Source organism: Prionailurus viverrinus, chromosome E1, assembly GCF_022837055.1.
Source record: "Prionailurus viverrinus isolate Anna chromosome E1, UM_Priviv_1.0, whole genome shotgun sequence".
NCBI lineage: Eukaryota > Metazoa > Chordata > Mammalia > Carnivora > Felidae > Prionailurus > Prionailurus viverrinus.
In genome coordinates, this window is record NC_062574.1 from 2,849,882 (window position 1) to 2,876,994 (window position 27,113).

Consider the following 27,113-nt stretch of genomic DNA (forward strand, 5'->3'; position numbering starts at 1 on the left):
AATCGGGAGAGGAGCAGTTGTGTCATCTGGGACACATAGTTTCCTAGAACTTTTTTCTCAGTCTAGAGACTCACCCCTTCCAAAGCAAAGCCATTTGTCATCTCCGCCGGGGGTATTCGACCTCGTCACCCATCCCTAAGCCTGTGTCTTTGGCCCTGGACCCAGAGACGGGCACGCTGTCCAAGCATTTCCACATTTTGCTCACAGGGGACGTTGATCCAGCCCTTCAAAAAGCATCTCCCCATGTTCTGTCTTTAATCCACAGATGACCCATTTGACACACATGAAACCCAAGGCCCCCAGTGGCAAAATGACTTGTCAAAGACCACATGTCTGGCAAATCTTGAGATCAGGCAGCAAACCCAGGAGTTCCGACTCTGGGCTTTGGGGTGCCTCTCAAGGGTGCTCTGGAGATGTCTACCTGACAGGCAGTCCTGCTCCTTGCCTCTTGATTCTTTTTTGCAAACACACGATTTAAACTCCGAATCAATGTCTTTGGAATCAGATTATTAAAGAGTCTTGGCTCAGAGGTGCCTGGGTGGCTCAGCGGGTTAAGTATCTGACTCTTGATTTCGGCTCGGGTCTCGATCTCACAGTTCATGAGATCCAAGCCCCACATCAAGGTCTACACTGACAGTGCGGAGCCTACTTGGGATTCTCTCTCTCCCTCAAAACAAATAAATTTAAACATCAAAAAAAAAAAAGAAAGAAAGTTTTGACTTGGTGGGATATGGACATGAACACATTTTACATTTCTCCAATCAGTGCCTTCAAAAGGCCAGTTGAGAACTCCAATCCCCTATCTGCTCCAAATGTGGGCTCACCACACGGGTCAAGTGCTTGGGGGTGTGGGTGGGGTTGATAGCACATGTCTGCTCCTTCTCTGCTCCCCCAACTCTGGCTCTTTGGTCAGGAGGGGAGGGTCATGGGGACATAATCGAATCCTAGAATCCTTACCCCCTCACTCTTCAAGTGAGGAACGCAGAGGAAGCTGACCTGGCCACCTGTTGGGGAGACTCCCCTGGTGTCACTTTGGCTCGGCTACTGCTGCCACCAGCTGGGGATACAGTCCCTGCCCACACGCACGCGGGCTCACCACAAAGCTAAGAAAGCTGAAGCTTTATGGTCCTTCACCTGCACAAGCCCCTTTCAAGCACCCTCCCCCACCAAGTTTTGTATTTGTTTTCTTAGAGGGGACCTTCAAAATTGGATCAGCTTGAAGCCACAACATTTGGATCTGTCCTGGATGTGGTCCCTTGGGGTTCGGGGATCAGCCTCGTCCAAGCCTTCCTCATCACTGAAGACCCATCAGAAAGCAGCACCATGTTTTCCTTTAGCCCCACAGTGGGGGACAGCCCCACGACCTTGTCTGTGTACCAGAGCCCCTTGGGAGTCCCCTGGCTGCCTGGGAAGCCCGGACAGCCACCAGCTTTAGCTCACCCTGTGCCCTCTGTCCTCCACTATGAGGAGCTACAGGAAGTGTCTTCTTCCTCATGCTCTCAGGCCACAGGGGACAGGGCGAGGGGCTACCATTGCATGACTGCTCAGAAAGCCCTTGGGATGGGAAGGCCGGGGAGGGTAGCTGAGCCAGCTGTTGGCTTCTCTGTTTAGAATGTGGATTACATCGGGGGCACCTGGGTGGCTCAGTCGGTTGAGTGTCCGACTCTCGGTTTCAGTTCAGGTCATGATCTTACTATGGTTCCTGGGTTCGAGCCCCGCATTGGGCTCTGCGCTGGTAACGTGGAGCCTGCCTGGGATTCTCTGTCTCCCTTTTTCTCTGCATCCCCCCCAACCCCGCTCGATCCCTCTCTCCTTCCCTCTCTCTCTCTTTCTCTTGAAATAAATAAACATTTAAAAAAAAAAAAGAATGTGGATCACTTTGTACTTCATGGTTTCAGCTGTGGACACTAGTTCGAATTCCATGGTCACAGGAAAAGTTAACTCAACGTCCTATTGTGGCATGGGTCACATGATCAGCCTTATTGCCAAACTCCATTTTTTAATGCCGCACAAAATAAACTTCTGTTATATACCACAAAGCTCTTGTGATTCTTTCTTTTTTTCCCTTAATGTTTGTTTTTGAGAGAGAGAGAGAGACAGAGAGAGAACAAGCGGGGGAGGGGTGGGGAGGGGAAAAGGCTAAGAAGCAGGCTCTGTGCTGACAGCACAGAGCCCGACGCGGGGCTGGAACTCACGTACCGTGAGATCATGACCCGAGCTGAAGTCCGACACTTAACCGACTAAGCCACGCAGGTGTCCCTCTCATGATTCTTTTCACCGTGACAAGATATCGGTCCATTTGACCGAGGGGTGCTCCTGACTACAGGGGCTTCTCCTCCGACTCCACCCCATCATCAAGCCACCAAGCCAAGCAAAGGTTCACATGTTCAAATGTTCATAACCACCTACCTTATGGCCTTGCCTCCCCCTCATTCTCCATTGTCACTGGCCGGTCAGTAGCACATCAGCCCCTCAGCCCTCTCGCTCAGTCCTGACCACCCATGCCCAAGCCGTGTGCCTCCTTCAGAGCTTCCTTGTTGCTACTATCAACAGATGGTCTGACTTGGGGTCACACGGGTTCTCCTCCGTGTCATTGGTAGGTCCTCTGCCTCAGTCCCTGAAGTCATCTCCTCCAGGGCTTAGCTATAATCCCAGGATGGAGGAACACCCAGAACCCTTGCCACACTCTTTGCCAGGATAGCTGGTGGCCCCAGTTGGAACAAGGCCTGAAGGATTGTGTCATGGCCTTCAAACACTGTCCACAAATCATGACTGCCCCCCACCCCCCGACCCGGTCTCCCATCTTGGTGGCTTCCCTGGCCCTGGTGCCCAAGCCCAGGGCAGGGGCCATATATGCTGAGGTGGTTGGACTGGACGATCATGAAACATCCCAAGACCAGAGCCAATCCCAGAAACTGGTCCTTCCAGGAGTCAATGCTTTCTGGAAAAAGCCCTGAGGACACACCCTATGATGATACAGCTGTATAAGACATTCCTTCAAGAACTAGAAAGGACACAGCGTCGATAGTCGATAGATGTGTTATGTTTCTCTTTTGAAAGGAGGGAGATGTTTTTGCCCATCAACAGCTGATGGGCAGGAGAGAGTAGAGAGACAGAGGCTGGAGGAGGTGACAAGGGAGCCAGGTTCCTGTGTCTGGCAGGGTAGATCCACAGGAGGAGGGATTCCCTTGGATGGGAGGAGGGGAGCTCCTTGTGAGATAATTAGAGCAAGGCAGGATGGGCCTGGGAGCAGGTACATTTGGGAAATAGGTAGCTCCTGGTTCTGGGAATCTCCACTGGAAGTTTCTGTTTTCCGAGTGAAGTAGGGGGTGAGGTCATCTTCGGAGCATGTAGGGGAAGAAGGAAAGCACTGATTTACTGAGTCCTTCCTATAGACCAGCAAGTGTACTAAGCACTTTACTCATGAAAGTTCATTTAATATCCTCAACAACCTTATGAGTCAGATACTATTAAAACCCATTTCACAAACGCTAATGTTAAGGCTCAGAAAGGCACACGACCTGCCTAAGCCCACCTGGTTATTAAGTGATAGTCAGGATTCTAAGTTCCCCCAAGGTCCTAAACTCTTCATTAATAAAGAAGCAAACAGAGGTGCCTGAGGGGCTCAGTCGGTTAAGTGTCGATGCTTGATCTCAGATCAGGACTTGACCTCAAGGTCATGAGTTCAAGCCCGGCGTTGGGGCTCTGAGTCCCTGAGGAAACGGAGGAAAGTAGCTTTAGGGAGCAGTGAGCCTGCCTCTCCTCCACGTAGGAGAGCTGCAGTCCGAAAGTGTTTGCTGGGACAAACAGTCTGTCAAAGATCTTTCCTTCCTGTGTCCTGGGTGTGCTCACAGCAGTAGCAAGAGGAGTCAGGTGAAGATTTAAGGTGACTTTGGTGACTGTGGAGCTCAGCGAAGGAGCTCAGGAGGAAGAGGGTCCCTCTGGGATGCCAGATCTTCTGTGACCCCGGCCCACCCACCCAGGGCCCAGAATCCCTGCGTGTGGAGACCGTAAGTGAAGAGCCATCCTCTGGGGTTAGGGTCCTCAGACCTTGAAGACCCAGCACGGAGCAAAAGCAGGGGGTTAACAGACCAAATAACACGTGGACAAGAGGGGTCATCCCAGGGCTGGGGGAGGGGAGGCGGGTGTGGGCGAGAGGTAGGCGTGGGCCAGAGGTCTGGGCCCTACGGGCAGCGCTGGGGCCAGTTCAGCCTCTGCTGGGGGCGAGGGCCACTTCATCCCCACGCTAGCCAAAGCAGACTGGGATTCTGGATGACCTGGATGTACCAGTCTGGGAAATGTATAAAGGAACCCCCAGCCAGTTTAGAGCAAGCGGCCTTTCAGCCGGAGTCCCTACATGTGCGGAGACCCCACGATGCACGGCTGTTACTTGCTCTCGAGCAGCCCCACCGCAGGGGCCAGGAGGGGAATGGAGCCCCAACAGGGCATCTGGTACAAGGAGGGGTGGCAGAAGGGTCCAGGGTGTTGGGAAGACAGTGGTGACCCGCGTCAGACACCAGGAGGACGAGGAGCTGGCCCCGGCCTCCCTCACTCTCAGCCTCCTCTTCCACCGCCTGCGCACCCGCAGTGGCTGGCGGCCGACGTGGCGATCATCGCGCGCCAAGCCCACACCCAGGGGTCACCCCGGTGAGAAGTTCGGCCCGCAGCACCTGCTTTAGCGCGGTTCTCCCCGCTCTCCTCCACCAGCCACGCGTGTGGGGGCGTGGCCCTGCCCTCGGCCAGCCTCCGCTGATTGGATCAGGGGTTACCACCTGACTCAAGCCCAATCAGGCCATTGGTTGATGCGTGACCAATGACGCGCCCTGGTGCAAAAAAAGGCTCCCGCCGTTGGCCGGTGGATCGAATAAATGCGGTCGGTTTCTTGCCCTCCTCTCCCCCCCCCCACCCCCCCCCCCACCCCCTAGCCACCCGCCCAGGTTCTCACCGTTCTGTCATTGTGTCTTGATCCTGTGACAGACTGCTCAGGGAGACTTTGGGAGATAAAAATAACATTGTTTGCACTCCTCCCACTGAAAGATACAGTCTAATTCTCCTCCCCTTGAATCCGCCCTGGCCTTAGTGACTTGGTTGACCAATGGAATGTCAGAAGCAACATTCCGGGACTTCTGAGATCAGGCCAGATGATCGTAAGAAACTTCTCACCTCCTGTCGGAGCCTCTTGGACTGTCTGTGATCCTGAGCCTCATGTGTTAAAAAAATTTTTTTTTTAATGTTTATTTATTTTTGAGAGAGGGAGAGACCATGAGCGGGGAAGGGGCAGAGAGACAGGGAGACACAGAATATGAAGCAGGCCCCAAGAGCTGAGCTGTCAGCACAGAGCCTGACACAGGGCCCGAACTCAGGAACCTTTGGGATCGTGACCTGAGCTGAACTCTGTCGCTTCACCAACTGAGCCACCCAGGCTCCCCTAGCCTCATGGGTTAAGAAGTCACCATGCTGGAGAGGCCATGGGCGGTTGTACCTGTTAACTGACTCAGCTGAGTGCAGGATTCTGCACTGAGTGCCATCCACTTCCTGTTACCAGACACGTGAATAAAGTTGCCTTTAGCCTGTATTCCAGCCCATCTGCCCTGAATATGACCCAGTATCTTTGTTAGTGCCAGGTGAAATGGAAGAATCACCCAGCAGAGCCCTGCCCACATTCCCATCCTGCAGATTCACAACACACCTCTCTGTTTGGGAAGACCTCTAAACCTTTGCTGAGAGCGTTGAAGGACCTCGGCTCAGCATCTCACCAACAGGTGGTTTCTGAGAGGGGACTCTGCCCAGAAAAGGCAGAGTAGACAGGTGTTGTTATTTGCCTACTTTTTCTGATAGCCACATTGGATTTTCCTTTGGGGATCTACCCATCTCTACCCTCAACCCATGTAGTTTGTGTGGAGCTAATTCCTGCCCCACCTCAGGATCTGTGACCAAGTCCCTTTTAATGAGGGTCAGCCCCTAGACCTTTGTTGGAAGTAATAAGAGGGAGGCTGGTCTTTGAGCAGGTTTGCTAAGCTGGAAGGATAGAAGTCTACAGCTTTTGCTAACCATCTGTGCCACCACTTGGGAAGAGTCTACCTGAGCATGAGTCAATACAGTTCAACACAGAGGAAAGCAGAAATGAAATGTTGAGGGGGGAACAATTCCTGACACATGTTTTGGCACTGGGATTCATCCAGACCTGAAGCCGGTTACTGTTGAACTTGCCAGTTACATAAACTGATATATTTCCATAATTTATTAAGCTAGTTTGAGGTTGGACTATCCTGCTCTTTCAGCTCTGCCTATTAAAATTGTACCGATTTTTCACGACTAGCTTAAAACTCACCTCCTACAAGAAGACCTCCTTAAATTGTACAGGGGGTATTTATTGTTTGGGGTTTTCTATAGTCCAGAAATGAATTTTTCATACTTCTGAAAAATCTGCACTATCCCCACAGCTCATCAGCACTACCAACATGGCCAGACACAGCCAGCCAGGCACCTTGTCTGACCCCTGCCTGCTGGACAGGGGAAATTGGGCCAAGGGTGGATCCCCATCCCAAACTGGGTCAATGAGGATCCTTTGCTGGGGAACCTTTCATTTGAACAAAGACACTCTAAACCTATCCACTGTTTAGATAGAGAATATATAAACATGAACTGTGCGGACTGGGAAACAGAAAGAACTGGTCAAGGGAGAAGAGACAAAGGAGACAAAGCAGACATGCCAAGAAGGGAGTTGGAGAGAGAATCCCCTGAGTTCCTACAATACTCTGGTCTCTGCCTCTAGGCTGTTCCTGAGACTCAGCTGTATTTCTGGCCTTTTGTCCTTATAATAAATTCGCCTTCTTACTCAAGTTTTCTCTCATGGGTGTGTGTTACTTCCAATCTCCCTGGTCTCCAAAGTGGTTCAGTCCCGTCTCCCTTCTGTTCTGGATCCGTGTTGCCCTGGACCGCACCTTACCTTGAGATGACACTAGGTTCCATCTTCAATGCCACCTCTGATCAGTTGGCTGTGCCTGTCTTGAGTGCTACCCTGACAAAGATTCTCGGGCTACTTCGGGGCTCGAGAAGAAGAATACATGGATTGATTGGCAAGGTCTTCCATGAGCATGAAATGGGAAGGGGCTGAATGCCCGCCATGTTTGTTCTCTAACCTGTCACACATCCTTCCCCTTCCATACAACAGCCAGCTTAACGCCTCACCTGGTCTAGACTCATAGATACTTGTTGAACGGATACATGACAAAGATGACTGTTTAAGAGACTCATGTGGTGGGATGAGTGACAGGAAGTGGACAATGTGAGTTTGAATGGGACAGAAGAGTCAGAGGTATCTGGTGCTCTCAGTGTGGGAATCAAATACACAAGCATGGCGGCACGTGGGACAGAGTGCTCTCGTCACCTCCATCTAAGTCTTGCTTATCCTATGAAATGCGATGAGAACATCCTTGCCTGAAGGGGACGTTCTCTGACATGCCTCACTCTCATGTCTGAGATGGGTCTCCGCACTAATCAGGATTCTTCTGATTGAAAGAGTTCAAAAGTTCATGAGTATTATAGGCATGGCTCCAACCAGGTGCTCACATGAGATGTCTCTATGTAATCCATATAATCCATTGTCTTCATTCCCAGGTGGGCCCTCCCAAAATGGTTACAGAAATGGCCAGCAGCAGTTTCAAGACTTCCTTATGTCCTATCACCTTAGCAACTCTGAGAAATGAAAGTACTTACAAAAATAAAACCAGTTTCAACAACAGAAAAGCCTGGGGCTCATTCTTACTGGCCTGGACAAAACCACCCATTCATCTCTGAACCAATTCCTAAACTTTGCCCAAATCTATTTGGGCAGAGCTGGATCCTGTGCCTGCCCCTGGAGCCAGAGGGTGCATCCATACGGACTGAGGATGGGAAAGGGGCGATTCTCTACAGAGAAACGAGGGTGCTGTCACCAGAATAAGGGCCACGGGTGCTGCCATCCACACACCGTCTTCTATGTTCCCTTGGGCCCTGCAGTTTTCCCACCAAATCAGGAGCTACTGGGGAACAATGGTTTGTCCTATTTACGCTTTTGCCCCTTGGCCCCAGCACGGGACCTAACACACAGAAGTTCCCAGATCCCTTCCGGCTGAAGACTTTGCCCACATCTCTGTGACAACGTGAAACGACCGGAAAGGAGGTGCCACATCATCCTCTACTAGAAAACAGACCCTCCTGCCCCTGCACCGAACTACCCCCCTGTCTACTACCTCAGAAGGGGTGTCTGCTCTCTTGTGAGGGTGCTTTGTTGCCCAACCTTTGTTTCTCCTCCTGGGACCATCCCTTCGCATTTCTCTTATGAAACCACCCATTGTCACATTGAGCCGTGTCATTTGAGTATAGTCGGGTGGCACTCACCTTGGGATACACCTTGGTTGACTTACCTCACCCGGTGGGTTCCATCCTCCTGGCCACACTGGTTGGTTCGGGGACCCTAGTGTTACCTGTTTCGAGCAAGAAAAAGGAGGGGGTAGGAAGACATCTGACAGAGTTTTGGGAAAGGGAAGCGTCAGCCCTCTTTCACAGTGTTACCTGCAGAAACTCCCTCTGATCTCCTGGGTGGCGGGGTGTGAGGGCGTGAGGTTGGGAACTGCCCCCATCACAGCCGCGCTGTATGGAGCTTGAGGCTGAAGCGAGTGCTGCGGAAGGCAGAGGGAAAAGATGGAAAAAATAGCAGGTCTTAAGTCCTCTCTGGAGCAGCCACATAACAACCCCAAGGCGGAGGAGGCAGAGACTACAACTGTCACCCTTGGTTGGCGTGACACAGTTAAGCACTGGGGCTGGCCGCCTTCCTACCCTGAACCAAATTTGAGTTCTAGGAGGAAGGCAGAAGGGACAGCGGATATTGGATGGGAAATTCATTGCGTCTGTCATACTCTCTGCCTCTGGATACGGCAGTTACAATAGTCCACCTGGACTGCCAAAGTCGACCTGAGCTGGAATTGTCTATTGCTTGTGCCCATGGGAGGCCAGTGTCCCCCGCCTGGGTTCTGGATGCTACCCTTTCTCTTTCTCAGGATTTTACTTCCTGGGACTAGCCCTTCCTCCTGTCAGTTTCTCTCCCTCACTCTGGACAATGTAAACATGCTTTAGGGGCTGTGGTTCTCAACCGTGGGGGCACCTCGGAATCACTTGGGAAGCTGTAAGAAAGATACTAACACTTGGCTTTAACACCCAGACCCCCGGCGAGACCCCTGAGCATTGGTTTTCCGAGGGCCCCCTGGTAGTTCTGATGTGAAGCCGGTATTGAGACTCATCCTGAGGATCGCTCTTCTGGAAAGTTCTCCTCTGGTCTCATATCCCCAGTTATTGCCGCGTTTCTCTGCCCCCCTTCACAGCAAAACTTATTAAGAGAATATTCTGCCCTCACTGTTTCTAACTGCCTACCTTCTGTTTGCTTCTTTTTATAATTTTGCAGGTTTAAAAAAAAAACCCAGATAGGACAAGTGCCAAAAATAAAATAAAGACGGATACAGACATTTTACGGGTCCGCATCTGTTTGTTACGGCTCTAACGCCCCACAAAATTGCCCACGGCTCAGAGAACGTAAGTGTTGCCTCTTTCTTATTTTTTTATTCTTTAAAAGAATTTTTTTAATGTTTATTTATTTTTGACAGAGAGAGAGAAAGAGAGACAGAGGCGTGAGCAGGGGAGGGGCAGAGAGAGGGAGACACAGAACCCCGCTGGCACTCTGTCTCTCTCTCTCTCTCTCTCTCTCTCTCAAAAATAAATAAACCTTAAAAGAAAACCCAAGGGGCACCTGGGTGGCTCGGTCGGTTAAGCGTCCGACTTCGGCTCAGGTCACGATCTCACGGTCCGTGAGTTCGAGCCCCGCGTCGGGCTCTGTGCTGACAGCTCGGAGCCTGGAGCCTGCTTCGGATTCTGTGTCTCCCTCTCTCTCTGCCCCTCCCCTGTTCATGCTCTGTCTCTCTCTGTCTCAAAAATAAATAAATGTTAAAAAAATTAAAAAAAAAAAAAGAAAATCCAGAATTAAAACTGAAAAAACAATCAATAAGCAATATAGGCATGCCGTTTTGAGATGTGACAGTAAATACTAAGATTATCAACTAAAAGAGCAGAAAGTCACGGTCTTTGATGAAGGGAAAAGCAGCAAGGATGAAGGGGGCAGCTGTCGGTGGTGAGAAACTTCCAGAACTGTTTGTCTCTTTAAATCACGTGCGTCTATAGTTTGGACCACACTTTTATTTATTTATTTTTTGTAATTTTTTTTAACATTTATTCGATTTTGAGAGTGAGAGAGACAGAGCGTGAGCAGGGGAGGGACAGAGAGAGGGGAAAACACAGAATCCGAAGCAGGCTCCAGGCTCTGAGTTGTCAGCACAGAGCCCGACGCGGGGCTCGAACTCACGGACTGCGAGATCAAGACATGAGTCGAAGTCGGATGCTCAACCGACTCGGCCACCCAGGCACCCCTGGACCACACTTTTAGAATTGAAAAACGGGGCGCCTGGGTGGCTCAGTCGGTTAAGCGTCCGACTTTGGCTCAGGTCATGATCTTGCGGTTCGTGAATTCAAGCCCCACGTCGGGCTCTGTGCTGACAGCTCAGAGCCTGGAGCCCGTTTCAGGTTCTGTGTCTCCCCCTCTCTCTCTGACCCTCCCCCGTTCATGTTCTGTCTCTCTCTGTCTCAAAAATAAATGTTAAAAAAAAAATTTAGAATTGAAAAGCAAAGGGCCACAGGGTGGCTCAGTTGGTGGAGCATCTGACTTTTGATTTCGGCTCAGGTCACAATCTCGTGGTTCATGAGTTCGAGCCCCACATCGGGCTCTGTGCTGACAGCATTGAGCCTGCTTGGGATTCTCTCTCCCTATCTCTCTCTCTCTCTGTCTCTCCACCCCACCCCGTGCTCTATCTCAAAATAAATAAACTAAAAAAAAAGAAAAAGAATTTAAAAGCAAGAAAAAGAGAAGGCAGCAAGAAGGAAGGAAGGCAGGGGATGAGGGAGGGAGGGGAGGTAAAGAGATATAGGCAGGAACTCCCCATTCAGGGATTCAAAGCGGGGCATGAACTCAGTGACATTTTTAAGCCTTGAGTAAGTTCCTTCCCCAGGTGGTACTCTGATTTCTTTCTCTGTATCTCCAAGCGTCAGATGACAGGTCCCAGAAGACCTTGCCAGGTCAGATCAGCCCGGGCGGCAGGCCAGAACAGAGACAGATATACAATACAAATGCCCGAGGGCAGTGGGTCTGAAAAAGACTCCTCCTTTGTGCTTCTTTAAAACAGACATCCCCCAAGTTCAATGTCTGGAGGCTGCCTCCCAGCATGAAGTAGGTCGGGAGAAGTGGCATTTTTACAGACACCCTGATGCAAGCGGTCCACTTGGCCTTGCCTTAAGCAACAATGCTCTAGGCCAGAGGGGAGGATGTGGGGGGGGGGGGGGAATCACAGGTCACAGGTGTAGCTGATGTTGAATCACAGGACAGCTCGCATTACAACAGGGAGACAGTGCCAATTTGGCGTTTGTTGTTGCTTTAATATCCTCGTAGCACCTGGTAATCCCTCCCCTGGAACAAGGAACAAGTCACTGGCAACAGAATTCACCTAGAGTTGAGTAACCTGGTTTTTACTGCACCCATGTCTATTATACTCTCTTAGGGGAACAGTTCCAGATTGTCAATTTACCGTATTAAAAAAAAATTTTTTTTAATATTTATTTACTTTGAGAGAGAGAGAGAGAGAGACAGAGCACAAGCAGGGGAGGGCAGAGAGGGAGACACAGAATCCGAAGCAGGCTCCAGGCTCCGAGCCGGCAGCACAGTGCCTGATGCGGGGCTTGAACCCATGAACCGAGAGATCACGACCCGCGTCGAAGGCAGACACTACACTCAATTGACAGTATTGACACCAAGTTTCCTTTAAAATAGATTTATTTAAATTTCTAAAAGGGAAAAGGAAGGGGAGAAGAACAAAAAAGGGAGTCCAAGGATGTATTTGAGGGCGGGAAAACAGTAAAGCGTTACTACCTTTTCTTAGCCTCACTGCGCCTGGGGACATGTGTACGTGCCATATTGATTAATATCACAAGTGTGACCTACAAATAAAGAAAATATTTAATATATTTAGAAATGTGTAGCTCTTGCATGATTTACCTGACACAGGGAAAATGTGACCTGACAATGGATCATAATCCATGAATAGATGGCTTGAGTAAAGAACGTTAAGTGACATTGCTTCACAGGAAAATATACAAATGGCCATTAAGCACATGAAACAACGTCCAACCCCAGCAGACGCCAGGGAAATCCAGGTCAAAACCACAATGAGATCCCACTTCATAGCCATTAAAATGGCGATATCAAGTGTGGGTGGGGATTTGGACAAATTGGGACCCGTGGAAAACAGTATGGCGGTTCCCCCCGCCCCCCCCCCCCCCCCCGCCGAAAAACAATTCAACAGAGAGTTCCCACATAATCCAGCAATCCTACTTTTAGGTATATACTCAAAAGAATCGGACAGGAGTCAGACATATTTGTACACCAGTGTTTATAACAGCATTATTCACAACAGCCAAAACAACATGGAAACAGGGGCGCCTGGCTGGCTCAGTCGGTGGAGCATGTGACTCTTGATCTCGGGGCTGTGAGTTTGAGCCCCAGGCTGGGCACAGAGCTTCCTTAAACAAATGGAAGAAACCAAATGTCCATTGATGGATGAGTGGAAAAACAAAATTGTGTATACACACGATGGAATATCGCTCGGCCTTGAAAAGGAAAGATATTCTGACACCTGCTACAACAGGGGTGAGCCTTGGACACATTATGCTAAATGAAATATGCAAGACACAAAAAGACACATACTTGATGATTCCACTTACAGGAGGTGTCTGGAGTCCTCAAATTCAGACTCGGAAAGTAGAAGGGAGGGGATCAGGGGTTGGGGGTGGGGAGAATGGTTGTGTTGGGTTTTTTTTTTTTCAATGTCTGTGTATTTTTGAGAGAGACAGAGCATGAGTGGGGGAGGAGCAGAGAGAGAGAGAGAGAGAGGGAGGGAGGGAGACACAATCTGAAGTAGGCTCCAGGCTCAGAACTCATGATCTGAGCTCCTGACCCAAGCTGAAGTCAGATACTCATCTGATCGAGCCACCCAGGTGACCCTGTTGTGGTGGTTTCGATAAATACAGTCTCAGTTCGGCACGACGAAAAAGTTCTGGAGACAGGAGGTGTTGCTGGTTGCTCACCAAAGTGAATGTATCACCCACTACTGTGAACTGCACACTTGGAAATGGTCAAAATGGTGGGGCACCTGGGGGGCTCCGTCAGTTAAGCATCCGGCTTTCCCTCACGTCATGATCTCATGGTTCATGAGTTCGAGCCCCGCGTCGGGCTCTGTGCTGACAGCTCGGAACCTGGAGCCTGCTTCGGATTCTGTGTCTCCCTCTCTCTCTGCCCCTCCCCCTCTCACACACTCTCTCTCTCTCTCTCTCTCTCTCTCAAAAATAAATAAATACTTAAAAAAAATTTTTTAAGAAAATGGTCAAAATGGTAAATTCTATATTATCTGTATTTTACCACAATTTTTAAAAAAGAGGAAAGAAAAGAATGGATGGTTTATAAAATCCAAACATTCTGCCTGGAAACACTCTTTCCTATAGCCATATGCTCTCCTCTCTCTGCGGATACAAATTATAATTTTGAGGGTTTTTTGGAACATTTCTTCTGGTCCCCGCATTGTCTGTTCCTTCAATCTTGTGTGTTTGGGTCTTGTCTTTTATACGCTTTTTAAAAAATGTTTTTATTTATCTATTTTGTGTGTGAGAGAGAGAGAGAGAGAGAGCGCGCACGCACGAGTGCTAGTTGGGGAGGGGCGGAGACAGAGAGAGAATCCCAAGTAGGTTCCCCACTGTCGGTGCAGAGCCCCATGGTGGGCTCGAACCCACAAACCTTGAGATCATGACCTGAGGCAGAATCAGGATTCGGACGCTTAACCGACTGAGCCACCCGGGTGTCCCCGGTCCTTGTCTTTTAGGTAAAAGCCTTCCTTGAAGGTCTGGTGATCCTAGGCCACTCATTCATCTGCAAGAGTGGCTCAACAGAAGCCGACCAGAAACTGTGGGGACAGGGCTGTCAGCTGGTGGGCTTCATGTGGCAGAGCTACTCCATTGGAGGAGCCCACCTGACACTTGAGCTGGTCGGTTCTTCCAGAGAGAAACCCTCCAGTCTTGACTGGAGGGGAGGGTTCGGGAGTCCAGTATATTAACCTGCCTACATACTTGGATCCAAGCAAGGAAAGGGGCTGGGGCCCCCACTGCTCCGTGTGTGGTCTTTCACCCCACTCTTCAACTTTGAGTTTCGTGTCCCACCCTCAGCTCTAGCTGGTGTCCCCACGTCCAGATTCCCCCGAGATCCACCTCTCCCGAAAAGAAATCTCCCACTGTCTCCTCCCGCCGGCCGTGTCAGGTGTAGGAGGGTATCTGGGGGGAGGAGGAAGGGTCCTGATTGCGTCTGAGAAACTGTTCTGTCCCATCAACCTGTTTTCAGTGTCACCTACCTGCCACTCTCAGAGCACCTGTCTCCCGATTCCTAAGACCTCAGGGGATTTTGAGGTGGGGGGGGCTCAAACTCCGCACTCTCACGCTTGTGCGTGCTTTTGTCCTCGTAGGTTTATTACGCCTTAACCTGGGCACGTTAGCGGGGTTTCGGGAGGGTGGAGATAAAGGGACGTGGAATTCTATTCCCGGTCAACTTCACACTTCAAGGGCTCCCACCCGCATGCCGCCACCAGAACAGCTCTTGTGACGGTGGGATTCGGTCACGTGCCAGCCAGGCTTCGGTCACCCGGAACCCGGCTGGTGGCCTTCGTCACGCTCATTCGGCTCGTGGCCCAGACTCAGAGGTGTCCTTGTTGACAGACCCGGGAAGTAATCACTTCTGTCTTCCTCCCCCGCAGCTCTTAGCTTCGGCCAACCTCTTGGTTTCCGGTCTCTTGGCTTCCAGGAGACACCCACTCTGGGTCTTCTGGGTCCCTTGCTGACTGAGCCTCCCTGGGCCTCTGTTGCATGAGCTCCAGGTGTCAGAGAACTGACAGGTGCAGTGTACTCCCTTTCCCTTTCCTCCAGCGATGTCCCCTGCCTCGGGGCCTCTGTGACACTTGTGTGCCGATTGGTGCTCAGGTGCAGAGTCTAGCCCTGAGCTGCCCGCTCCACTTGGATGTTTGACGGGCATGTCAGACGGCATTTCCAGGCCAGAACTCCCAAAGCTGTTACCCCCCGCCCCACAATCCAAACCTAGACCTCCCCGCCCCCATCGACCTGCCCGCCCCAATCGCTCTGTCCCTCCTTCACTGCATTCCTGCCTCGTTCCCTTATTCTATTTTCTCTCACACTTGGTGTTTTAAATGATTTTTTTTTATTTAAAAAAAATTTTTTTTTCCAACGTTTTTATTTATTTTTGGGACAGAGAGAGACAGAGCATGAACGGGGGAGGGGCAGAAAGAGAGGGAGACACAGAATCGGAAACAGGCTCCAGGCTCCGAGCCATCAGCCCAGAGCCTGACGCGGGGCTCGAACTCACGGACCGCGAGATCGTGACCTGGTTGAAGTCAGACGCTTAACCGACTGCGCCACCCAGGCGCCCCTTAAATGATTTTTTAAATGTGTGTTTATTTTTGGGAGAGAGAGAGCAGGGGACAGAGCCCGAGGTGGGGCTCCAACCCACAAACTGTGAGTTCATGACCAGAGCCCGAGTGGGACCCTCAACCGACTGAACCACCCAGGCACCCCTCTCACGTTGGATTTTTTTTTAACCTCCAAGGAGGCTAAGACTGGGTCTTGGCTGGGGGGTATTCACAGCACCTAAGGTCGTAGTGCCCGGCACAGAGCTGGCTCTCAAAATTATTTACTGACTGCAATAAAGTAATGACAGTAGTCCAAGAAAGTGGGGGGTGGGGTGGGCCTGCGGAGGCTTTTAAGGGCTAAGAAGGCAAAGAAACAAAGGGGGGGGGGGGCAAATGTATCTCTGACCCCCACTGGACACCGACTCTTTCTGACCCTGTCCGGTTACCCAGGCCTCGGGACGCCCGGTGCCTTCTTGGCCCAGCACGGCAGAGCCCCCCCGACCCCTCCCCCGTGCACCCCTCCGCAGCCCCCCTGCACCGCTCACCTCCAGCCTCCCAGCCCCGCCCCTTTCTGCCCAGAGCTGGGTCCTGCTTTTGGGGCGGCTCTGTGAGCACCCTGCCTGGGTGACCTGGACGGATGGAGGAGGATTGGCCGACCCGGGCCTGGCGGGGTGGGGCAGGGCGTGCCCCTGGAGGTGCCGCCAGGATTTTAGGTCTCACCGACCGGCAGTAGACGTCCAGACTCGGGCTGGCACCATGGCCGAGTACGGGGTGAGAGTGTCCACGGGGGAGGCCATCGGGGCTGGCACGTGGAACAGAATAGCTGTCAGCATCGTGGGGACCCTGGGGGAGACCCCCCCACTGCCCCTGGACCATTTCGGCAAGGAGTTCAGCAAGGGCGCAGTGAGTGCCTGGCGGGGCAGGGGTGAAGGCGGAGCGGGGAGCCGGGGACCGGCCTGCGGGTTACTAAATCTCTCCCCTCCAGGTGGAGGACTTCCGGGTGGCGTCGCCCCAGGACGTGGGCCGGGTGCTGCTGCTGCGATGGCACAAGGCCCCCCTGCTGCTGCCCAGCCCGGTGGGGCCGCTGGCCCGGGACGCCTGGTTCTGCAACTGGCTCCAGCTCACGCCGCCGCAGGGCGCCCCCCTCCGCTTCCCCTGCTATCAGTGGATGGAGGGCTCCGGGATCCTGACGCTGCGCGAAGGGGCGGGTGGGCAGGGCGGCGCTGGGGGGGGCGCGGCGGGCGGGGAGGAGCGAGCCTGCGGTGGTCGGGAAAGGCGAGGGGAGCGGACGGGGAAGCTGGTGTGGCCACTGGGGGGGTGGAGGGGGTAGCAGCCCGGTGTGGGGGCAGGTGACCTGATCGAGGGTGGCTGGAGTGGAGGCCAGAGCAGCTGGGGCCAGAGGGGGGGCGGGTCTCTGCCCTCCTCACCCCTTCCTGTGCCCTCACAGGCAAGGTCTCCCGGGCAGACGATCACCCCGTCCTCCAGCAGCAACGCAGGGAAGAGCTACAGGCCAGGCAGGACTCCTACCAGTGAGGAAGGGGCTCCTGCGGGGTGGGAGTGGGGCAAGGGTGCGGAGGGCGGGCATGGCTCAAGGGTTGCAGGGCAGCCTGGCCAAGCCCCTGCCAGTCCTCTCCGTTGACATCAGCATCCTGTGGGAGCTTGTTCGAAACGCGAATCCCCTAGCACCTTCGGACACTGAATCAGATACTGGGGGTGGGGACGGCAATGCTGTTTTAACAAGCCTTCCAGAGGACTCTGGTGCCCAGCGAAGTCTGAAAACCACTGCGGGAAATGCCTCACCCTTGCTGGTGCCTTCCTTGCCCTGGGGCTTTTTCTTACATCCTCCTTCCTCAAAATCTGGGCAGAACCAGAAATGCACCACCCCAAGGCCCAAGAAACTCACCTCGCGGGGTAGGTGAACCGAGGTCCCTGTCTCTGCTCTGGGCTCAGCCGGGAGAGCTGGGGTCCCAGAAGCCGCCCCGGCGGCGGGGCGGCCGTACGGGTTGCAAGGGACCTGGGGCTACGGGTGAGGATCCCCGAGGCAGAAGGCCAGGGACTGTGCTCAAGGGGCGGGTTTTCAAAAGGTGGTGGTCTGGCCAACTCAGCCCCTGCTGGGGGCTGCTGTGTGCAGTCTGGGCCTGCCGGCTTTTGAGCAGGTCTCTGGAGAAACGACACACGCAGGCTCATTTGGTTCCTGTCTGTGGGGTGGCTTTCTTCCCTTGTGCCAAAACAAAGACCCAGGGGTTCCGAGACCTAGGGCTAGTCTGGGCCCCACGGAGGGGAGCTGTGACCCCTTAGGCATCACTTAACCTTTACAATCTTTATTCTCTTCGGCCAAAGAAGTGAAGAATACCAATCTGATGTGTGTTATTAGCAAGAATAAATGAGAAAATGGTTAACACACCCAGTCGGGACACCTGGGTGGCTCAGTCAGTTGACTGTCAGACTCTTGATTTCGGCTCAGTCACCATCTTGCGGTTCTTTGTGAGTTCAAGCCCTGAATCGGGCTCCGCGCTGGCCTTGCAGAGCCTGCTTGGGATTCTGTCTCTCTCTCTCTCTCTCTCTCTCTCTCTCTCTGACCATCCTCCTTGTGTGCTTTCTCTCTCTCCCTCCCTCTCTCTCAAGTGCCAAGCCTTGCACAAACGTGTGCCATTACTCTTGTCCCTCAGCCGCCTGTGCTGCAATTGTCTAGACCCTCAGTATGGAAAGGGTGGCCTCAGGTGACCGTCAGCGTGACCTGGGAACTTGTTAGAAACGCGGCCTCTCCGGCCCACCCACTGCAGACCTACTAAGTCAGAATCTGCGTTTCACCAAGATCTCTGGGTGGATCCCGGAGGAGTAGGGTTCAGCCACCACCTGGTAGCAGGGTGCTTTAACGACAACTTGCTCTTTGAAGTTGAAAGTTCAGAGCCAAAGGCGATGATTGATTGAGAGGAGGAAAGACAGGCTGGGGGTCGTCAGCTCTGCCTGGATGCGATCTTACCATTTCGCCCAAAGGGCTTCAGGCCGTGTTGTGCTAGCTCGACTTGACCTGCCGTAGGCCGGGGCAGAGTGAGTTTCTGGGCTCCCCCAAGCTCTGGGAGCCAGAGTGTCTCTCTTTGGGATGCCTTCTTGAACTCCTTCTTCACGACGGCCTCCCTCTGTGAGATGCGTCTCTGTAAGTCAGAGATTCTGTGGGCACCAGCACGAGGCCAGGTTAACAGGCAGACAGGAAGAAACGGCCTGTGTCAAGAGGGCGCCAAAGTGCCGGACGTGTAGTCAGATCTCATAGGCCAGAAGCCAAGGTCATTCCCTCCCTGTCTCCAGCGGTCTAGATGCTTTACTTTTCTGTCTCTCTGCAGAACAGCTTTCTGTGGGTCCCAGTCCACACAGCGGAAAATGGCCCCAAGTAAGAGTCCCCATGTGTACACGCGCTAGTCCAGATACCCAGAGAGAGACACAGCCTCTCTGGGGGTTGTTAAGAAACAACATTCAACCGAGTACGTTTTTATTCGGCGATGCACGAATCAGGCGGCATCCCACCCAGCAGATAGAAGGGAGCTCTGAGGAGCCCTGCCAAATGGAAGGCTTACTTCATAGGCAGATGCGGAGCAGAAAAAGGAAGTTTCTAGCAAAGAGCAGATTGGTTCAGGCAAGGTCACCTTCCTTTGGGGAAAGGTGGGAATCTGTCAGGCAGATTACCTTACGGATGCTAACCAGGTAATTCCAGATTGACTGGTTCAAGGTCACATGCCTGGGAGAGGCTGAAATTGCAAACAGATTAGGTGTTGAGTCTTGGTTTGTCGGACGAGGGCTTAGCATGAGTGACTCCATTTTGAACCTGATGTCTCTCTCTCTCTCTCTCTCTCCCTTTAACGTTTATTCATTTTTAAGAGACAGAGCTTGAGCAGGGGAGGGGCCGAGACAGCGGGAGACCCAGAATCCGAAGCAGGCTCCGGGCTCCGAGCTGTCAGCACAGAGCCTGACGCGGGGCTCGAACTCACGGACCGTGAGATCATGACCTGAGCCGAAGTCGGACGCTCAACCGACTGAGCCACCCAGGCGCACCCCGATGTCTCTCTTTTAACAGCCCCCATCCCTACTTCCCCCGGAAGGACTTTGCTTGGCCTACCTCTGGTTAAGTGCCCAGCCCTGCATTGGTCAGCTGTGGCCAGGGGAGAAGTCTCACTGAGGGAACACAGTGGCTCCCCCGAAGCCTTGTGGCTGTCAGGCAAGGGCAGAGCGAGGAACACCCTTGCTTGTAGAAGGGTGCTGGCTCTGCCCAGGTCCTCCGAGGGCCTGCTTCTCCCTTTGCCCTAGTCAGCGGGTTCCCCGAGGCTTCTCGGCGACCGCCTTCTTGCTCTTCCCTCCAGATGGAAGACTTACCGCCCAGGCTGGCCTCGCTGCCTGGACGAGAAGACCGTGAAGGACCTAGATCTCAACATCAAATACTCTGTAACCAAGAACGTCCACTTCTACCTGAAAGCTGGCTCTGGGTAAGAAGGCCCACCCTCTCCCGACCCTGGGCCTCAGATGCCCTAGGACCCCTGCCTTCTGTCCTCCCCCACCATCAAGGATGCGGGTCACACAGCCCTACCCAGGGCATAGCCTCTGCCCGCCACCCGTCCTCCTGGGACAATGCCTCCCTCCGTCAGGGGTAGTGGCTACTTCGGGCCCAGGAGGCTGCTTCAAGATTCCAGAAAGGATAAGGCCAGCTGCCAGGGGAGGGTCTCCCGGGGCCCCTTGCCCCCCGCCCACCCTTGACATCCTCTGACAGGTTTACAGAGATGACACTCAAGGGCCTGCTGTGCCGCAAGGGGCCCTGGAAAAGTCTGCACGAGATGAAAAGGATGTTCAACTTCCATAAGTCCCCGGCCGCTGGTGAGGGACGTGGGCTGGGGCTCCTGACTTCTTCCCTGAGACATCCGCTCTCGTAGCCGTCCGGAGCCTCAGAAAACTGAGCACCGAGTCACCGTGTGACCCTGGGCAGGGGCCCTGTCCCTCGCTAGACCTTACCTTCTCCACAGATACAAAGGAGAGTGTAGACGGGGGCGTCCCTAACCTTCTAATGCCTCTCAGTCCAGCCGTGTTTGTTGGGCAAGTACCCATCAGACACTGAGTTAGGGGCTGCGGACACTCTCTTTGTCCCCGCAAGGCTCCCATTTGAGCCGGCGAGTGGACATGAGCTTTACTTGTGAAACCAGTTCGTTGGCTCCGGCATCAAAGGAGGACCTGCCTCGTCTAGGGGGTGTCCTGTAAAGCTCTCCCAAGGAGGGGACTTTTATGCCGAGGCCTCCAAGCTGAGGGGGTGTCGACGGAACCAAGAATGGTGTTTGAGGGGGGCGCCTGGGGGGCTCAGTCGGTTGAGCGCCCGACTTCAGCTCAGGTCCTGATCTCATGGTGTGTGGGTTCAAGCCCCACGTCGGGCTCTCTGCTGTCAGCTCAGAGCCTGCTTGGGATTCTCTCTCTCTCTCCCGCTCTGCCCCTCCCCTGCGTGCACTCTCTCTCTCCTGAATAAATAAACATGTAAAAAAGAAATAAAAAAGAAATGGTCATCACAGGATGGTGACCTCTGCAAGGCAGTGACAGCAGAGGTGGAGTGGACCGGGGGGCGGGGGGGGGCCAGACCTACCCAGGAGGGAGGGGCAGAGAGAGCCCCCCCCCCCCCCGGCTCTGCCACAGCAGCCAGCTGGATGGGGGTGCTGTTCCCCAGATGTCAAGTGACAGGAGGGGCTGGGCCAGAGCAGGAGCCCGCGGTGGGTCTCAGATGTGCTGCGTTTAAGGCTGCTGAGTCCCGGCCTTGGGCTATCGGCTAGATGGTGGGACAGGTGCGCTGGGGACTGGGATTCGCTGCTTGGCCAACAGCAGTGGCTGAAGCCCAGGGCTGAGAGGTCGCCCCGAAGAAGGTATAGAGAAGCAAAGGGATGTTCCCGGATGGCCCCAGAACAGCTCCGCTGGAAGGTGACCTTGACCTAGTCCCCTCTTCCCCACCCCCACAGAGTACGTGTATGAGCACTGGCAGGAGGACGCCTTCTTCGCCTCCCAGTTCCTAAACGGCCTCAACCCTGTCCTGATCCGCCGCTGCCGCTCCCTCCCAGAGAACTTCCCCGTCACCGATGACCTGGTGGCCCCGGTGCTGGGCCCCGGGGCCAGTCTGCAGGCTGAGCTGGAGGTGAGGGGCCCAGCGTCCAGGCTCTGCACACCGCCCCCTGCTGGAGGCTCAGCGTTCCTAAGGGCTGCGTGCCTGGAGCGCCCTCTCCGGGCACACTCCTCTCCCCTCCCCCATCCTCTCCCGGCGCCGGCGCCGCCACCCCCTGCATCCTTCAGAAAGCCAGCCGGCAGCCCCTGCTCCCCTTCTGTCTCCCGCAGAGGGGCTCCCTGTTCCTGGTGGATCACGCCATCCTCTCTGGCGTCCGCACCAACGTCATCAACGGGAAGCCTCAGTTCTCCGCAGCCCCGATGACGCTGTTGTACCAGACCCCGGGGGGAGGGCCTTTGCTGCCTCTCGCCATCCAGGTGGGCAGGGGGGCAGGGGGAGGGAGGGGGCTGGACGGAGCGGTCGGCAGGCACCCCGTGGCCTCCTCTGCCCACACCGGCTTCTTCCACAGCTCAGCCAGACCCCTGGACCCACCAGCCCCATCTTCCTGCCCAGCGACAGCAAGTGGGACTGGCTGCTGGCCAAGACGTGGGTGCGAAACTCGGAGTTCTCTGTGCACGAGGCCCTCACGCACCTGCTGCAAGCGCACCTGCTCTCTGAGGTTTTCACCATGGCCACGCTGCGCCAGCTGCCCCACTGCCACCCGCTCTTCAAGGTCGGTGGCCCGGACCGTGCCCTAGGCCTGCGGGTCCCCGTCCCTCAGGGCTCTCCTCCGCCCGTCCCCATGTGGCTCTGTCCTTCCAGGCTGGGGGTGCAGCGCCCAGCCCCTGCGAGCCTGCTTTCCCGCGGCCGGAGCCTGGGGGAGGGGGATGGGGACAGGGGTGAGGGAGGAAACTGCACGTGAGAGCCAGCTGTACCGCAGAGAGGGCCCCTTCTTACAGGAGAGCAGCTCACAGCCAGCTGCCATCCAGAAGCCCAGTTTTAGGAGAGACCTGGGGCTGGCAGATGCCAAAGTGTGAACTTGGCCTTGAGAGACCCACGGGTTTTCTGCAGATGGCGACAGGAGTGAGGGAGCGCTGGGAGGGGATCCCGTGTCTCGAAGGTGGGCTCTGTAGGTCCCCTGGGCTCTGCTAAGCCTTCAGGTGGCCCAGATTGCTTTCCCCCGGGGACCCGAGGCCTACTCTGAAGGCCACGAATATTCCCCATGGCTTTCTGGATTCTCTGATTCTTGCTTAGTCTCCTCGGTCCCAGACGCAGGCCCTTCTCTATCCGCCTCAGTCCACGCTGACTCTTTCCTATCTGCAGCTCCCAGGGCCCGGTGCCCTGCGAGATAGTTCCAGTTTGCGCCACACGCTCTGGTTTCCATGGCGCGCTGCCAGCCCAGGGACTAGGAAATCACAGAATGCCAGAGCTGGGGGGCTTGTAATGTTCATCCAGGCCAGAGAGAGCAAGGTGCCAGGCCCAGGTCACAGCACAAGACGCCGGTGGAGCCCAGCCCCTGGTCCTAGGTCTGGAGCCCTGATCCCTGGCCCAGGCCGCCCCTCTGGTCCCCATCATCTCTTTCCAGGGGGAGGTCTGAGGCCAGAGTGTGCCCAGAGGTCTGAGGCCTCCCCCACCTCTCTCTTCTCCCACCCCTCCAGCTGTTGATCCCACATACTCGCTACACCCTTCACATCAACACGCTTGCCCGCGAGCTGCTCATCGCCCCGGGCCAGGTGGTGGAAAGGGTAAGAACTTCCTTAGGGAGGGTACAGGGGAGATGCCTGCCATTTGGAGAAGCTGAGGCCCCGGGGTGGGGGAAGTGGGGGGGGGCTGTCTCTCCCACCGGTGCTACCGCATGCTTCTGGGTCCAGGGCTCTGGCACCCACAAGTCCTGTCTCCCAGTCCACAGGCATCGGCCTCGGAGGCTTCTCTGAGCTGATACAGAGGCGCATGGAGGAACTGAGCTATACCGCCCTGTGCCTGCCCGAGGATATCCGGGCCCGAGGAGTGGAAGACATCCCGGGCTACTACTACCGGGACGATGGGCTGCAGCTCTGGGGTGCGGTGGAGAGGTGAGGGGGCCAGAGAGCTGGGGGTCGGGGGAGGGCGCAGGGAGGCTCCCGACAAGGAGCAGGGCCGGACGTCAATGACACTGAATAGCGGCTGTTCCTCAGAGAGGGTCAAGGTCAAAAGTGGGGCCTGAACCCAGTGCACCTTGCAGCTTTGTCTCCGAAATAGTCAGCATCTACTACCCGAGTGACGCATCCGTGCGTGACGACAGTGAACTCCAGGCCTGGGTGCGGGAGATCTTCTCTGAGGGCTTCCTGGGCCGAGAGGACTCAGGTACGGAGACCACGGCCCTCGGGCCGCACCCTCAGGCGCCTGCGGTGTGGCCCTGAGGACCCCGGTAGCCCCACGTCCACCCGCGTCTTCCCGCAGGGGTGCCCTCCTCGCTGGACACCCGGGAATCCCTGGTGCACTATGCCACCATGGTGATCTTCAATTGCTCTGCCAAGCACTATGCTGTTAGTGCAGGGCAGGTGAGCTGGGGCAGTGCCAGGGTGAGGGGATGGAGGGGGCCAGGCTCCAGGGACTCACGTTGCCTTCTCTGCCTGCAGTTTGACTCCTCCATCTGGATGCCCAACCTACCTCCCACCATGCAGCTGCCCCCGCCCACCTCCAAAGGCCAGACAGAGCCAGAGGGGTTCATAGCTACCCTCCCAGCGGTCAACGCCACGTGTGATATCATCGTCACCCTCTGGTTGTTGAGCAAGGAGCCTGGAGACCGAGTGAGTGTGGGGCCGGGGGGCCAGGCCAGGTCCGCTCTGGGGGATGCGAGCAGATATTGTTCCCCTCCCACCGCCCCGGCCCAGACCCCACACTGCCATCAAGGAGCGGGGTCCCTTCACCGCATGGAACCTTCCCGGGGGGCACATGAGCATGGGACATCTCATGAGGAGGGGCAAATGATCGAACGAGTTGATCCAGTCACCCTGAGCTGCAAGGTGACCATGCTGGGGTGGGAGGTCGCGGCACCCCCTTTAAAACTCCGACGTGAGCTTTTAGCCCGGTCCCCAAGAGCTACCCGCGGCAGTCCTCAACTGTTTGGAGGGAGGGGCAGAGGTGAGGTTCTGTGGGAGGCTTCTTCCAGGTCCCCAGGGTGGAAGGCCAAGGCGGGTCACAGCTGCTAAGCAGCCCCTACATCCGACCTTGCCGTTGCCTCCCAGCGGCCCCTGGGCACCTACCCGGAGGAGCACTTCATCGAGGAGGCCCCCCGGAGGAGCATCGCCGCCTTCCAGAGCCGCCTGGCCCAGATCTCGAAGGATATCCAGAAACGGAACAAGGAGCTGGCCCTGCCCTACACCTACCTGGACCCTCCGCTCATCGAGAACAGCGTCTCCATCTAAATCCCCTGAAGATCAGGGCCCCGTGTGACATCCCTGTGACCCCATTGATCTAACCGCCCCCCCCAGATAGCCAGGCCCCCCATATGCCTCTCCTGGGGTGACCAAACCACGTGTAACTCACCCCACACCCAAGAAAACAGAAACAAAACAGAAACAGCCCCTCCCCCCCCGCCTCCCCCCAGAGAACAGGACCTCATGGGACTCACCACCACGCCTTTTGAAGAGTCCAAACCTCAAAATGCCCACAGCCCCCTGAAAGGGTTTTAGGACTTTGTTTTGCTTTGCATTTTTGCATTATATTATTCTATCGTGGGGCGGGGGGGATATAATCCTGCCCCTGACCCCACCCACCACAGCTGAGCGGACCTAATGGTCACCTGACACAGGGCAGCCTCCTATAGCCTGTCCAGCAGCAGCAGGACAGGCAGGTCGAGAGACTGCCTGAGAGGTTGATAGTGACCTCTGGCCGAAGCTTTAAAATGAACAACCCACTAAAAAGGGGCCCCCGGAAACAGGGCAGACAAGTGTCTGGGGACGGGCAGGCTGTGCCCGTGTACCCTTTCTTAAAACCCTACTTCCAGGTCGGGCGAAAAGCTTGCCTCTTCCAAAGCAGGGTTCCACTTCCAGAGAATCATGTGGCCTTCTAGATTCCATCCTCGGTGACGGGCTTCTGGAGTTCCCTGGGCATTCTGTCATCTGCGCTTCTTTTTTCTTGTTCCAAATCAATGAGCCTTCCAAATCGATGTGTCCCTTTGAACCGACCGAATGATTCCCATCTCTGTCTCCTGTTGGAGGTTATTAGTGCTTTGGTATTTCGGGTTCACTTGTTTTTAGAAATCCGCATGGACAAGATGCAACATATAGTCAAATCACTGCCTAAGCGCAGCTGTTGAGACAGAGCGGTGCTTCAGAAAGTGCCAGCACGCGGCTCCTGAACTGTTCGCCCTCTGTTGGGATTGTGTAACACAAATGAGTCAGGGGCATATGGCTGTTAAGCTTTTTGGCTTCAAGCAACAGAAAACAATTCCTGATGATCAATTAAAGAAAAAAGTCTATGGAAAAGAAACTGTCTCGAGGCGTTAAAAACAATTAAATACAGTCCTCAGGAAGGACTGCAAACCCAGGACGCTCTGGGCACAGGAACCAATGGAATGGCCAAGCTCCTACCACTTTCTGCCCTTGAATTATTGGCCTCGATATTCCAATTCCATGAGGAAGGGCATGTCTGACTGAACTTGGAGTGGCAGAAACGAATAGTTGCTGTGGGCAGAAAGAGTTTGGGCTCATTAAATATCTCGGGTTGGGGCGATATGACCCATTCTGGCCAATGGACTGTGGAGGAAGCAACGTATTTCACGTCCTAGATGAGGCTGTTAAACACTGGTGTGCCTCCCCCATCCTTCTCTCGCCCTTGAGGCTACCTTGGAGGCATGTTCCAGAAGACATGAGCCCCATCCTGGCCTTTATCACTAGACTGTGAGCTCACGAGGACCGGGTTCACAAGTGCCCACCACAGTGTCTGGCATACCACAGATGCTCAGTAAGTAGGTGTTGAACGGAGGAGTTAATACACAAGTGAGTCCTAACACCCTTCTGTGCCCCCTTTTCATTTACCTGTGTGTCTCCCCAACTAGACCATGAGTTTCTTGAAGGCAGGAGCTGGGTCTCATTCAGTTTATATGCCTGGTGCCCAGTGCTGTGCTGACACATGAGAGATATCCAACAAATATTTGCTTGATGGTGGATAAAAGGAAGAATGATGGGATGGATGGATGGATGGATGGACGGATGGACGGATGGACGGACGGATGGATGGGTGGGTGGATGGATGGACAGATGGACGGATGGATAGATGGATGGACAGATGGACGGATGGATGGATGGACGGATGGATGGATGGATGGATGGGTGGGTGGGTGGATGGATGGACGGATGGATGGATGGACGGATGGATGGATGGATGGATGGACTACTGAATTGAAAGGCAGTTGTGCTCCAGTTAATAAACCAGTATTTGCTTCAATCTATGTCTTTTGGGAGCAACGATCATCT

General features: G+C 54.5%; 1 protein-coding gene across 1 annotated transcript; it reads left to right on the top strand.

Moving 5' to 3' along the window:
- The first annotated feature begins 16,352 nt into the window (after window positions 1–16,352).
- On the top strand, window positions 16,353–25,800 carry ALOX15B (arachidonate 15-lipoxygenase type B). Its single transcript, XM_047832873.1, has 14 exons — window positions 16,353–16,499; window positions 16,582–16,804; window positions 17,044–17,125; window positions 19,949–20,071; window positions 20,353–20,456; window positions 21,575–21,747; window positions 21,945–22,091; window positions 22,184–22,387; window positions 23,313–23,399; window positions 23,557–23,726; window positions 23,876–23,997; window positions 24,094–24,194; window positions 24,273–24,443; window positions 24,882–25,800. The coding sequence occupies exons 1-14, from the start codon at window positions 16,353–16,355 to the stop codon at window positions 25,059–25,061; spliced, it is 2,034 nt and encodes a 677-aa protein (XP_047688829.1). The 3' UTR covers window positions 25,062–25,800.
- The last annotated feature ends 1,313 nt before the right edge of the window (window positions 25,801–27,113 follow it).

Excerpts from the sequence above, each read along its gene's own strand:
- ALOX15B (XM_047832873.1), top strand. The coding sequence starts at position 16,353 with ATGGCCGAGTACGGGGTGAGAGTGTCCACGGGGGAGGCCATCGGGGCT. Across the intron at positions 16,500-16,581 it reads AGGAGTTCAGCAAGGGCGCA|GTGGAGGACTTCCGGGTGGC; the intron begins GTGAGTGCCTGG and ends TCTCCCCTCCAG. Across the intron at positions 21,748-21,944 it reads GTCTGCAGGCTGAGCTGGAG|AGGGGCTCCCTGTTCCTGGT; the intron begins GTGAGGGGCCCA and ends TGTCTCCCGCAG.